Here is a 15509-nt window from a genome sequence, read left to right on the forward strand (position 1 = left end):
GATCACTGTGTCCTCACTAGGACTGGGCGATAAATTGATATACCATCCAAAACTGGTTTAAAGCCCATATCATATCAGTTTCATAATTTTTGACATGGCAATATATTGCGGACCATGATGTGTGTTTGCTATGCAAAAATCACGATGTGGGGAAAACTGTGAAGCCAGCCAATGCCTCTGCACAGCTCCATCCTTATTTCAAACATCATGATATTATCAGTGTATCACAATGTTCAGCTGGTGATATATCACAATGTTGAAAGGCAGATATCGCCCAGACCGACTCCTCACCAATTACTGCTGTTTTAAGTTGTCACTGTGTTTATTTCACACACATTGAAGCTTTTTCTGGAACAACTGTCTGGGATATGTGTGGGTGTGCATGTGCACATGCATTTATGTGTAGCAAACATTTGCCTGTGGTGTTCCACACCAGAATTTCATCTGCAATCACCTCAGTCCAATGCTCATGGCTGGTTCTGCAGGCCTGGGAACAGGATTTAAGTAATTTGCTTCTGTCTGCTCCTTTGACTGTGTGGTCAGAGAGTTGCCCCACAAAGCATAAATATTAGCCCTGTCTACCCAGCTACCCCTTTTTGCTGCTTCCACAATTGTTACTGTCTAGATATCCAAAACAAGGGTTTAGCCTTAATTCCACATCCCTGCCACCACCAAAAAACAAGACTTCAAGCATTATTTCCTAAATCACTGCTAAGTTCATGGGTTGGTTTCCTGTGAAAATGTTGCTTGCTCTAGTGTTTCCATTCCCCCTTGCTGGCAAAAAGCTCATTCTCCCGGAGATGCACAAAACCTTTCTTATGGGGAGCCTATGCGTTCTTCAGGGTTAGCTTCAAAGAGCACATTGCACCCTAATTAAACCATGCTAACATTACATGCAACTTAGCAGGCCACTGGGAGAAACAGACCGTATGGTGATCCTGCATATGTGGTAGTAACACAATTACTATTATTTTAGTCCTGCAGAATGTTTGCCGCCACCCCTCCCCCTTGTATTTTTTATTAAAGTTTTCTTGGTTTACACAGGTATGCGCAATGTCTCTTTTTTCAAGTTACATTTTCCATAGGTCAGTTTCATTTGCTGAGACATTAGGGTTACATTAGGAAGAAAGGGGGGGGAGAGGTGGGGGGAAGGGGTCGCCCCTCCACCTTGTAAACTACTGTATCTTTGCTTACTAGTCAATAGCTATAGTCTTAGTATTTTCTTAAAATACTTGCTCAAAATGCAGTAATTTTATTTTTAGAAAATAATCTGAGAACCCTGCTGAATCAAAACCAGCATCCTCTTTTCACAGTGGCCAGCCAGAAGCTGACAGGAAGGCCACAAGCACAACATGAGTGAAACAATACAGTCTCCACTTGTGTTTCCGAAGTAACTGGTGTTCAGAGGCATAAAGCCTCTGATACAGAGGTAAAATACAGCCATCATGACTACGGGTCATTGACCACCTTAACCTCCAGGCTATCCTCAAGGGATACCCTGAATCTTTGTTTTAATGGCTTCAGGTTGCATTTTTATTGCAATGATACTGTTTGTTTATTACATTGTAGAATTTTAAAAAATATTAAGCAGTTTATAAATGCTCTAAATAAATAAAATCAGAAACTAGAAAAGCTTTGTTGCAAATGTTGTTCGATAAGCTTAATATAAATCATTTACTTAAACAGAGTTTAAATTCTAAATTCAAATGCTAACATCAAAATTATCAATAAATTATACTTTACTCTAGCTGAGAAAAGGTAAGGATTTTTGTTCCTCTTATTAAAATGATTCAACATGCAGAAATACACTTATGTGATTTTGTAGCTACATAAAACACTTGGTGTTCTACTTATCCACATGTTGAGAGAGGTATACCACCTTAGTTAGAAGGTCTAGGCAAACCTCATTTGCCCGTTCCGCCCATTTCCACAATGTCTTTTTGACATTTAGGGCTACTTCTGGGTTTGGTGCTATGCCCGATCGCGCATCATTCGGACATGCTTAAATTGGTCATTGCCTGTACATCAGTTTGTTATTCAGGCAAGGGTTGATACTACTACATCACTGTAAAAATCTGCATCTTCTTGTCAAGCCTGAGTTTAGGATATTTAAAGAGTTTCCGAAATAGCCAGGAAGCTTTAGACAAAGCACAATCCTCATTCAGCACTCCATGGCAATTATGCACAGATTCTCACTCACCTCTATGACCACGTGTGTTCTTCACAACCATGGGGAACTCCAACACTTCTGCTTCATCAATCATTTTGGCAAAATTTTCATGACCACCTGAACAGGGGAAAAAATATACATGTTGCCAGTGAAGCGTTCAGCCAATTTCTAGCAAAGGCATATTCCAAAGGCCAACACAATTATTTAAGAAGACAACCCTGGAACCCAGATTGTTCATTTTCACATCAGAATCTACAGAGGTTATCTATTCTGGCCATATGCTGAATAGAATTTCCTATTAATTTACATGTTGGTTAAAATGTGACTTTCTAATATCAATTTGTCATCATATTTTAACATTGATGCCTTTTCTTTCCTCAATTTTAAAAAGTTTACAATTATAGTACTGTAGAAACAATCACAGGCCTCATGTGAGGGAGTGTCCAAGCTGCTCTGCATGGGAATGAATTTCTCCCAAAAGATCCAATTTGCTTCTTTTTTGTATTTTTAGTATTTATATTTTATTGAAAGAATTTCAATTATCAATTTGCTTCCTGAGGGCACTGATCAATTCAGATTTCATTAGAAGTGCAAATGATATCCACAGCATGCAGTGTCTTGTACCAACTAGGGCTGATATGCAAGCTGCAACTGCTCCTCAACAAATACAGCTTGGCCACAGTGATCCATGCCCTAATAACTGCTTGACTGCACCAATACAATGTGGGCTGCCTTTGGTGATTTCCCAGAAACTTAAGTAAACTCACAACACAGCTGCTGTGTTACTAACTAGGACTGGCCATAGATCTCATCAGAGCTTACAAGAGCTGCACTGGCTGCCACTCCATTTCCGAACACAATTCAAGTGTTGCTCATTCTTTACAAAACCCTACATGGGGCTTTGCTTCTTGAAGGAAGGTCTTCTCCCACACAAACCGGCTTCAACCCTTCATTCTTCATCCGAGGCCCTTCTTCTGATTGCCTGCCCTTTGAAATTAGGCATGTGGTAATCAGGGATACGGCCTCCTCAGACGTGGTGCCTTAAATATGGCTACCTTTAAATCAGTCTGGAAATCCCAAATGGTGTGGAATGTTGCTGCTCTGGTGGGAGCAAGGCGGCTGGAGCACATAACTTCAATTCTGTACCAGTTACACTGGTTATTGGTACACCTCCCAGTCCAACTGAAAGTGCTAGTTCTGACCTTAAGAGCCCTAAGTAATTTGGGACAGAGTTGTCCAAAGGACTGCCTACATCCATATGAACCTGCCTAGATATTAAGAGATGCCTCTGAGGCTCTGCTTCTGCCTGTGAAGTCTATTTAGCTGATGACCATGACGAAGCGCCCTTCCTGTGGTAGGCCCCAGACTGGAAATTCTCCCTGCGCACACATTTTTCGCCGCCACCAATTCTATGCATCTTGCCATAAAAAGTGATGATCACACACGGTGCAACGTCCAGGCATTCTTTACTCAGGTACTTGCATATAAAATATCCAGTGAGTAACAGCCCTGAGTTATTGGATTAAATCACAGCCTGTTCTTTCTTCAGCTGAAAATATGCTACAGATCGCTACCATCTTATGAACTCTAACCTTCTAAGAAGACCAAACATTTAAAGCCTTGTTCTACTATCTCCCTTCATTTCCCTCTTTCATCAAGCAACCAGAGACGAGTATTCTGAAGCGCCAAGCTCCTTTCCAGGCCAGAAACTGAATGCTTAGTACGGGTGTGGGAAACCTTTTTCAGTCTTGAGGACCACATTCCCCCATGGGCAAACTTCCAGGGGCTGCACGCCAAGTAGTGAGTAGGGCCAGAGCCAAAAAAGTGGGCCAAACAAAAGTGACTCGTATCTTTGTACTGTGGATCAGATTCATGCTACAGGAGAGTCAAAAGTTTACCTGCACTCCCCCCCCTTCTGTCCTTCATCAAGGCAAAACTTGTCACAGTTCAAGAACACATTCCAGGCACGCAAAAGTATGCAAGGATGGCACAGAGTATGGCTGATGAGGGGCCTGGCCCTAGATAGTCCCGATGTCTACAAAGAGAAGCTTGGAGAGCCACATTTGACACTCATCCCGGGCCTGAAGCACCCCCCACCCCCGGCTGTGAGGAAGCTGTTCTCAAGAAAACCCTGCTACTTTTGCCATTCACAGGCCAGAGAAGCACCTGACACATAATCAAAGAGGCCTATGCCAGAGGTTCATATAAGACAAACTGCCTCCCATCCTTCAATTAATGCGTCCTTCTCCCTGTAACAGAAGAGCTATGGAATCAAAGGAGGAAAATTAGGTGTCAGCAGGGTAGTAAATGGGAAAACAAGGCTTAGAGGCACAGGCACTAAAAACCTGATTAGAAGCTAGCAGAACAAGCCAGAATCTGCTCTGCATTTTCCTTGTTCAGAGGAATACGTGCGCTGTAGGACATCTTGCTTCTCTTGGCAGCCCTACATTTTAACCATCTGGCACTTGAGGGGAAGAGAGAAGCCTGAGTCCAGGTCCTTGTATACACACTAAGAAAAACATATTTCTAGCCCTCCACAGACTGAATTCTTAAATACAGTCTGATGGACACATCTATCATCCTGAACATTAACTGCTAACTACCCAGATCTAGAAAAGCAGCAGCTGGCCTGCTGAGGGGCTGTGAAAAAGCAGAATGAACAGTGAGGCAACTTGTGTTGTTAACCCCCATTGATAGCCCTATGCCTCAGCAAGGACCACAAAATATGATGTAATGCATAGGAGTTTGTTTAGCTACATATTTATCAGGCAGATAATGTTTCTAGGATGGTCACCATTATAAGAACATACTGTTGCTAAGTTTCCATAAGTAAAAGCAACAAAAGATAAAAAAGCGGTGGGGGAATGGTGCCTATCAGCAGTGCATTAATAAAAAAAAACCAACATGCCTATTCCTCATTCATTCATTTTGTTTACATACCACTTAGATATCAATTCAAATTAACCACTAAATAAAAAACTTACTTAAAATACCTGCTGAAATTTAAAAATCCCAGTGTTCAAATGCATTTACTGGTCTTCACCCCATCCACCACTGAGATATTGCAGTCTCTCCTGACTCAGGTGTTATGGAGAAACAGAGCTGCATGTCATCAGTGTACTGATGAAACTTTGCCCCAAAATGCCTTCCAGTATAGAATACTAGAGACAAGACAGTGCCCTCCAGTGCAAGGATCACAGGGCCAAAACCCCATCTCCCAATGTTATCCTCTGGACACATCCCTGCAGGTAGGAGCAGAACCACAGTAAAACAGTGTCCCCATGGTTGGTCAAGAAGGATTCCACTGTCAACGGTATCACAAGTCGCTCACATAGAGAACTAGATACAGGGTCACACTCTCCCGGTTCCATTCTTGAACCAGTTCAACCAATTCAGTTCTAAAACTGCCAGAATCCAGATTGAAACAGATCCAGATAATCCTCCAGAGCTCCTGCAACTGTTCTGCTATCACTCAACCACCTTACCCAAGAATGGAGTATTTATGACCAGGCAGTACTTATTATAGACCACAAGGCCCAGAGGGAGCTTCTTCAAAAGTGGACACACTAATGCCTGTTTAAGGACAGGAGGCCCAACTCTATTCTTATTTGTACTTGGCAATTTGTCACTAGTCAAGTTGTAGAGTTTTGATTCATTCAAATTTCCCCAAACCATTCAGAGTTTTAGTAAGGATCTCACTTGCTCCAGGTACATGGTCACTATGGACAATAGCATTATTTTAATCTAGGTGGCTTACCATAGGAAAAGGTGTCTGGAAGAGGCACACCATGGCCAGCTAGCTCCTGGAAAGTCCAGAACTTATTGACACAATTAAGTATGGCTTGGGGACGATTCATGAGCCGGCAGCCCATCTTCTCCAGATGGCGAAGGACTGTAATGTCACTGTCACTTTGGACCCATGGTGTTGGCACACGCACCACCACTACCTGTGGGTAAGCAGTGATGAGTTCCCCGTTGACTCGAAGACCTGCAGCAATAATAAATGAAGGAATGAATGAGAATCTGATAAGAAAACCAAAGGCCAATCCTCCCCTTCCCACAAAAAGTAAATAAAAGAATGCCAGCTCTAGGTAACAAAAGCATTTTCATAATCCATGTGACAAGAATGGTGGAATTAGCCACAGATACACACTACTGAGCCATCACTAATGCTCCAGAATACTCCAAATTGTTAAGTTAAAAGTTTATCATCTTTTCAGTCTGCTTTTTTCAGCCAAGAAACCACACCCTACTTTTACAATGGTGGAACACTTTCCCCGTGATCTTCTGCCAGTTAGCAGATGTCTTTATTTTGAGTTTCCAGAGAGGCAGTCATATTAACTGTCTTGCAGCAAAACCAACCTGCAACTCAACATAACTCCATGCATGACTGAGAATTGGTTTGTGCCTTATTTTGGATCAGAATCCTTAACAAAAGGGCCAGATCTTTTTTTTCTTCTTTTTTTTAAAAGACAGCAGGGGAGAAAGAAAACAATATTGCTAGCCTGGGAGGCCATTTTGACTTTAAATCCCCTGTAAAGAACAATCCATTAAAAAAAGAGAGGGGACGCATACCTTACATTATATGAATCATTTCAGAAAGAAGTGGCTCAGCAACATTGGGGCTAACACACATGCCTCAGCCCCTAGACCAGGAATGGCTAACCTGTGGGCCTGCCAAAGTTGTGGAACTACAACTCCCATCATCCCTGACTGCTGGAGTCCAACAAAAGGTTAGCTATTCAGCTGCACACACGGGATTGCCACTACTGAGTCCCTGGGTCCCTTCATCAAGGTTCTGTGAAGCTGATGAAGTGACAGGGAAACAAAGCCATCCCAGCTGCCTTCTCCTTCTCTGCCCTCAACAGGGAAGAACACCTGCCATTTTGAACTACGTGTTCCCAAGCCCTAGTGGAAGTGTGGGGAGAAAAGCAAGGCTGATTTGGTGTTTGATTTCTGTCTCAGGAATACACCTTCCCCAATGGGGAGGAGCCTGTGACTGGTTGTTCCTAGGAAGTGAGGGAGAGAGAAGAGAGGAAGAAATCAGTCTTGGCAATTTAACTTATGCCTCCTCCAAGTGCTTCCTCCAGTCATAGAGGAAAGGAAAAATAACAATGGTGCCATGCAAGGCATTCTCCTTTTTCTTGTGGGGGATTCCCCCCCCCCCAAAGCTCCCTGGAGCTAAGGAAAAGGCAATAGAAAACTAAACACAAAATTTTTTTAATGTACAGTATATTTTTTTTTATAAACTGTAGTAGGCACTCCAATTAAGCCTGTTACCTGCTCTCAGCCAGGACAAATTTGGGAAGCTCCCTTAATTTAGTGCCCTGCTTGTACTCAAGAGGGGGTGCTATATGCACAATGGTTGCTCTCTCCCGCCCCCACCCCACCCCAGCAACCTGGAATAATTTCTTCTGGTTTCTCCTGTTCTCTTGGCACCTTTCAAACCTGAGTATGTAGCTGGAGTATAAAATGCCTTAGCAACCTTAGCTGTATATAGCTTAAGATGCTGCCTGCCCTGCCCCCACTGGACATTTTTCAACCTCCACATTTACGGAAGGCAGTAAACTAAGCAAGTTCATGTGCTGTGCTGTGCTGTGCTGTCCCTTCCCCTTCCCCAATCCTGACCTCATAATTTTATAGAAAGAGCAGTAGACGACAAGACACTGCTGCAGCACACTTCATTAGCTGCAAGCGAGCACTGCCGCATTGCAGCTGACTTGTGCTTGTAAAGAAGTGTGGATACAAAGAGAGATGCACATAATTTCAGATCAAATTCTCAAGCACTGTCACTAACCAAAACAGGGTATTTACAAACTAGATTCCAATGAAGGAGCCTATCGTGATCTCTTACACGTGCTAGAGGATTGTTCCAATTTGACAGAAAGATGACTGGTGTTATCAAGGGTGTCCAGTCTGCCATGCATCCTCTCCTATATCTCAAGTAATACCCACAATATTTCCAAGACCATTCTCAACACTGCATGTACTGCAGCGAAATGAACTCCCAGAAAAAACCCTCAAAAGCATTGGGGGAAGTAGCTACCACTACCACATCTCTAAAGAGTCACAGAAAAAAATCATCCCTTTGTTTAAGCAGCATTCAGACAAAGTGCTTGTTAGTTTTTGCTGTAAACAGTCTGAACATTGGTTTGGCCATCTCATCAATATCAAGTTATTTTACGCAATCAAGGTTGTGCAAATTTGCACAATATTGCATTGAAAGGAAATGGAAAAGCCACTTACATCTTCCACAGAATTTCAGAAATGTAACTGTTAACACTGATAATTTAGCATAATGTCACATTTGCAGCATAAATCTGAAGTTAGTCAGGGTTAATCCGTTTAAATGAATCGACTTAGGTTACTGCCTTTTGTTAGTTTCAGAAATATAGTCCAAGTAGCAGTAAAATTGAGTCACCTCTACTGAGATACACTAGTGATTAGCTTCTATTTCTAAAAATACAAGACAACTCCCCCAGATGAAAAACAGAATCTGCCATTTTGGAAAAAATGAACGTTTATTTCAGTTTGTCTATTAGAAGCAGCTGTCAATCACCAGACTACCATTGCTATAAGCAGAGGTACAGGATAGAAGCTACATTTCGAACCACACAGAGACTTGATTAAAATTGACAATATGCACAAAATTCCTCTGCTGTTGATTTTTTACATTTAGTATTTTTAACGTTTTAATCAATTTTGTTTCTTTTGTAGGCTGCATCCACACTATGGCATTAGTACATATGCAGGTCACTGATTGTTTGTTTGCACACCTTTTGTCCACATAAGAATTTTCAGATTTAGTGCCTCCAAATTCTATCTAGCTGTTTCCCAGACACGCTGGTTTGCAGTTTGCAGAAACAATTTTATTTGTTTAGCTCTAAGCCATAACAAAGGAAAAAAAGACATTCAGAGTTGAGTCACAAATGTGTTTCTTAATTTCCTGGCAGCCAATTCAAATAAAGAAACACACATGGTAACTTAATTTTTATTTTCCCACAGCAAAAAGCACACAAACTTACTTGAGGTAACAAAAAAATCCCAGCAGCTAAACTAAGACGGATATTTTTCACAAGGATCTTTCTACAGAGGACATTGAGTAATGTGGTGAACAATGTCATCTATGACCACTTTACAAAGACACAGAAATGCTGTTCCAAAGGTAATTTCTTACAGCAGCCATCCCGAAAGGTAGAGAGTAAAACGCTAGGCCTTAATTCTGTGAAAGCAATTATACGTGCAGCCAATGTAATTAACTCCAAGCAATTAGCTGCCTGATGTTACTGAGACAGAAGTGCAGACATGATGGAAATGTGGGCTTGGGAGAGCATATCTTTGTTTCAGTCTGTCTTGCCAGGTGACACCCAAAATCTTCCTGATGCAGTTCATGTGGAAAGCGCTGAGGTGTTGCTCCTGGTGGGCGTAAGTTGCCCATGTCTCACTACCAGAAAGCAGTGTGTTCAACACACAAGCCTGGTAGACCTTCATCTTGCTATTGGCCGTTAGCATTACATTCTCCCTTTTGGAGTGATGAGCCATCACTGTAGCTGCCTTGCCAAGAAGCCTGTCCAACTCAGTGCTGATGGAGGTTGCTGCTTATGGTGAAGTCCTAGTAGGTAAATAGATAGACAATCCTACAAATTGACCTCGGATTTGATAAAAGTTTGGTGGGGCAAAAGAAGAATCCAGCTTAGCAGTTGAGAATAGACCTCTTACTTCCTCCAATTCAAAAGATTTGCTTACTTTCAGAGCCGCATAGAATCTAGCGCCTGACCTGTGACAGGAGAGGGTTTTTTTTAAAAAAAGGCAGGAGAGTAGAAACACAACTGAATAGCTAATATGGGGCATTTTCAGTCTCTCTTCAGGGTTGCATGTTAAATTAACATGCACCGAGTGAAGTATTACTTCCTTTTGTCTGTCTTGATTCTCCCGCTATCAGCTTCATTAAATAGCCCTGAGTTCTTGAGTTATAAAAAAGAGGAAGAGAAGTTTCCCTCTATCAGTCTTCTAGACACACATTAACTCTTTAACAAATATGTATTTTTAATACTCTGGAAATACTTTTAAGCACTTCAGAATGAAAGAGCAGCAATAATCTTAAAGAATAGTTTTAAAGCACTTGACAGCCAGTTCTGTGCAGGGAAGGTCAAGGCCACAAGAAACTGGAGTTTACAGCAATATGTTGCTGTGCTAAAAATAAAAATCTGAGGGTGCACTAAGGGCTACATGGCTTTGTATTGTTTCAAAATGGTCATTTTAACACCATGATTAAAAACATGAGACCTCTCAGGCTAAGGCCAACTTGGGAATCAGCACTGAATTGAATCAATGTCCTATTGAGTTCTATGGCAAAATTCCTCATTAGCTGTAATCCATTCTTTTTGGCTTTTATGTCCTGAAAATACATTTTAGTAACTGAAGCAGGCCAAATATAAATTAGTTTCAGATTCAGAAACAAAGAGATCCCACAAAATTATTTTTTCTAATTGACTTTAGAAAGTTACATAAAAACACAAACCACAAAAGGGGGAGGGAGAGATAAAAGAAAAAGAGAAGAAACAAGGGGAGAAGAAAGAAAAATAACTTCTGATTAGTCTATCAACTATTTGTAAACATTATTCAACTCATCCATTCCAGTATTACACCTAACAAAACCACTTTCTATAAACCAACATTATCTTCAGTCTTCAAGCCCAAATTCCATTAATTTATTTTATCGTGCAAAAAATCTGTAAGAGGTTTTCAATCCAATGTGTTAGAAGTCTTTTTTCTCTGATTAAACATGTCAGTTTCGCCATCTTGGCTAAGTCCAGTAATGTTAACAACCATCTTTCCACTGTTCATGAATATGAGTCTTTCCATCTTTGCACATATCAATGTCTTGCTGCCACGATCATGTGTTGGAATAAAGTTCCATAGCTCTGGGGTAATTGACCCCAAGTCCCAGCAGGAAGAGATAATTAGAGAAAGGGATACTTTTGCAGATCCCGTTCCCATCCAGGCTCTTAACGTGGCTTTTGGGCAAGATGTTGATGTTGTTCACCCCCATCAGGGTTCCCAGGAGCCGACTTCTCCAGTGTGGTGTAGTGGTTAAGAGCAGTGGACTCGTAATCTGGTGAACCGGGTTCGATTCCCAACTCCTCCACATCCAGCTGCTGGGTGACCTTGGGCCAGTCACACTTCTTTGAAGTCTCTCAGCCCCACTCACCTCACAGAGTGTTTGTTGTGGGGGAGGAAGGGAAAGGAGAATGTTAGCCGCTTTGAGACTCCTTAAAGGGAGTGAAAGGCGGGATATCAAATCCAGACTCTTCTTCTTCATCATCTCCATACGTAGAAAACAGCTTTTTCATAGCATCAGAGGTTAATCCCCTCTGTTCATTCTTATCTCTAGAGCAAATTCAATAACCAAGATTTATGCCCGGCTTCCATCAATCACCACACAATTATCTCCATCAGCAACCTATCAACAAAAGATGTTCAGTCCCCTGTGTCCCTTCCTTGAAAGTCCGATCCCTTTTTAGAGATCAGTGTAACATTGCCTACTTCCCAGTCTTCTTGTAAAGAGCTCGGTTTCAGGGCTATGGCAGGCAGATGGCTCATCCTCTGACAGTGGCAGTGCTGTGGGCTCAGGCAAGAGACGAGTGTTGCAAAGCTGGAGATCTTTGGTAGGATGCTGCCACGGCCTCAACTGTGGTGCACACTCTGGGAGGTGGCAATGCAGTTACAGGCAATGGTGAAGTCTGAACATGGTGTTCAAAGCTTATGAATAGGGGTGTTGCTGCCACCTGTGGTAAGCTGGAGATCTTCTGTCAGTGTCTTCTGTATCTGCCAGGACATGGCTGTTGTGGGGACTCAGGAATTGTCCCTCATGTTTCTGATCAGATGCACAGTGTGTGTGTATAGAGGCCGACTACAGTGGCTGCCTGAGTGGGATGGGGGAAGACAGCATTTGCTGTGGCAAAGAGGAGGCGGCGGCGACACCTGCTGCCTATCCTCAGGGAAGATCCTATCACCCGCCCCCACCTGCCCGCAAGCCTGTTGTAAGGTACACATGTGCTTCCTGGCCTATTGTGGCTTCTGCTGTGCCTTTGGCTGTGGGTACTTTTGGCTCTGGGGTACTTTTGGTAACTGCCCAGTCACATCTCCCTGCGTTATGCATGTTTTTGGGTGGGTGGGGGCCTACAACAGCCTGCGTGGATGTTTGCCAGGTGTGCGTGCCATGAGGAGCAGGGTGTGATGGTGATCTCTGTGACCTGGTCCTTCCCTAGTTGTGTTGTGTTGCTTGGTTGGTACCTGTAGCTGGGAAATTGGTATAACTGAATACACGTCATGTGTTGACTGGCTGCTGCACTAGGCACTACTGGGAACACCATGTGCACTTTATCTCGTTTGTTTGCATTCCTGTGCTTGTGATTGCCAAGATGCTACCCATGGGCTATATGTGAGCAGCCTTACAATTCCTTTGCATCTGATTACGGGGCCCAAAAACACTCTCTGTGCATCAACAGAAGGCCACAGTTCCCATGGTGATGCTGGCTAAGCTGGCTCTCCTGTAGTTTTTTCCCCCATTTCACCAGAATGGGCCCAGCCTAGATAGCATTTCTCTCCACCTAAGAATCCTGAACAAACTCTGGATCTGACATACTATATGTTGGCTTAATAGAAGCTGAGGTAATTTATACTAGTTTCTTGGGCTCAGGATCACTCCCTTAACTTTGTAAGCCCCCTCTACCTCCTGCCCCTTTTTGTGAAATCTTTATAATGTTTAGGGGTTACTTTGAAGTTTGACGCCATGTGCACATGATTGCGAGAAATTTGGACATGCCTAAATCGGCCATTGCCTGTACAGGAAAGTATTTTGTCCAGTACAATCACCTTTATTATTTATATAAAGACTGGATAAAAGAACAAATAAAATCCTTTCAACAGAAAATGGGAGAAATAAGATCACAATTAAAAGTATTTATGAATCAGACTTTATTAGAAGTTAACGTAATACGAAAACTAAGAGTCAATATGTTTTAAATGCATCTTTGTCATAATCCAAAGAAAGCACTTTTCAAATATCACTTGCTGTTGTATGTAAAAAAACAAGTTGCCCAGCATATTTGAAAAAGTGGACAACAAAAGGCACAAGAGAAATTTCCAGGGGATAATGGAATAATTTATGGGGGAAATTAATAAATATAGAATAGATTCTACACTAGAGGAAAACTGATTTAAGATGTTATCACAATGAAAATAAATACAACAATTTATTTATTTCATAAAATTTATATACTGCTTGATTGTAAAACAAACAAACCTCAAAGCAATTTACAGATTAATATTTAAACAATCAATAAAACTCGATATATTGCTGGAAGTGTGGAAACAAAAGTGTTTTGACCATTATTGGTGGTCCTGTGTTTATACTGAAACAGAGGAGTTGCTAGCTTTTGTCTCTCCAGATGGTGGATGCCAACTCCTATTAGCCTCAGTCAACATCAAGGATTCTGGGTGCTGGATACCAACAACATTTAGAGAGCCACAGGTTACCTATCCCTATAACTAGATTTGTTTGGAATCAAATATTAAAAACTATTAATTTCAGCTTCAAAGTCTGTGTTTGGATCCCCAAAAATATTCCCATTAACAATATTTAAAAGGAACTGCACCCAAAGATAAATAATAAAATAATTTTATGATAGGTGCAGAAATACTGGAGGTGATGTGCTCTTAGGTAGGTAGGTAGCTGCTAAATAAATAAATATTTAGCATTCTTACATACAGCTTTTTGTCAAATCATGACCTCAAAGTGATTTATATCAAAACAATATCAAAGAATTACATAAACAATCAAGATGGTAAATAATAGTAACACTACTACTTTTTTTTTTTAAAAAAAGGTAAATTCAATAAAATTATTGCCTCCAGGCACTGGTTCAACACCAACACCAAATTTCATATGGATTGGATGGTATAGAGAGGTAGAACTTAGTGTCATCAGAATGCTGATGGCACTGGCCTGTAAAACCCCAATAGCTGCCCCCAACAACTTCATATAGTTGTTAAACAGCATCGGAGGCAGGATAGAGCCTTACAATGTTTCAAAGGACCCAGCAATGGGGTCAATCAAATATTACCCACTGTTACTCTATGAAAATGACCAAGAAGGCAGAAGCAAAACCACTGTGTTATCAAGGCCCCAACCCACAACCTGCAGAGTCACTCCAGAAAAAGACCATAGTCAATGTTATCAAAAGCTGCTGAGAGAAAGAGCAGGATTAATAGGGTTGCACCTCCCTCATCTCTCCCTTGATACAAGTCATCAATTGGAGTAACCAAAGCTATATTGGTGCCAAAAGCGGGAATAAAGCTGGATTGAAATAGATCAAAATGCATCTTTGAGGGAGAGGGTCTGATAATCGTGCCTGTCACCATGAAAGAGATTGAGGTGTGTGTCCCCACCTTAAGAGGCCCTCCTCTGGATCCAGAAGATATTGTGCAGCTGCAAATACCCACTTCTTGAGCAAGGTGCTCAAGAAGGTTATGGCGCTACAGACAAGCTTGATGAAATATAGATTATTTATCACCCCATAGGCCCACCCAATCAACACACTTCAGCTAGTTCATATAAGCAGATATATGCAAGGGTTGAGAGCAAAAGTAGTTGGCAAATTATAGAATTCAGCTGTCTTGCATAAAATAACTCAGACTTTCTGGGTGGGTGTGAAATCAAGATATTTTTGAAAATGAGTTTTCTGCATGGTGCAGGAACACAATCAGAGTTGCTAGAGTAGGAAACCTGTTTCCATTGTTGTAATTTAGTGCTTTCACATGCAAATAGTACCTCTAGAAATTTGAACATATAGCTCTGCTTCCTGAGATAATTTAATGCAAGATGCCAGTGACTGAACCAGGAAACTCAATCACTAAGCTCTGGCCTCTACCTTGAGAGTGTCACGTTTGGTTTGACAGATAGACTGTTTTGACTTAGACCAGGGAAACATTAATTCAACTCTCTACTCATTCATAAAACTCACTTGAGTCAGACATACAAACTTGTTCTCTCAAACAAACCTTTGGCAGATTACTTTTACTGTATTTCACAGACAAAAAAATTAGTATGAGATTGTACAAGATGGTCAGATAACAACATGCAGGACCATCTATACTATACTGCTGCAAGAAGATTTGAGGTGGTGAACTCTTTGCTATATTAACAGTAAAACTGAAATTGTCCTGTTTTGCTTACATAGCAGACTTGAATTACTCCAAGGTGCATCAATTGTAATGCCTGCCCTCCTGTCACACCACAGCTGTGACCATTCCATGCCAGTGTTAGAAACAGAGA

The 15509-nt window shown here is 41.5% G+C and overlaps 1 protein-coding gene across 1 annotated transcript in view; it reads right to left on the reverse strand.

The window, feature by feature from the left end:
- The window catches only part of RIMKLB (ribosomal modification protein rimK like family member B), a 36112-nt gene that overhangs the window by 4644 nt on the left and 15959 nt on the right, over positions 1 to 15509 (reverse strand). Inside the window, exons 4-5 of the mRNA XM_081894576.1 lie at positions 5928 to 6158; positions 2201 to 2287 (exon numbers count right to left, since the gene is read on the reverse strand). Of these exons, the coding sequence (XP_081750702.1) occupies positions 2201 to 2287; positions 5928 to 6158 (318 nt within the window). The remainder of the gene's footprint in view (positions 1 to 2200; positions 2288 to 5927; positions 6159 to 15509) is intronic.

Source organism: Podarcis melisellensis (assembly GCF_964234715.1).
Source record: "Podarcis melisellensis genome assembly, chromosome: 17".
Taxonomy (NCBI): Eukaryota; Metazoa; Chordata; class Lepidosauria; order Squamata; family Lacertidae; genus Podarcis; species Podarcis melisellensis.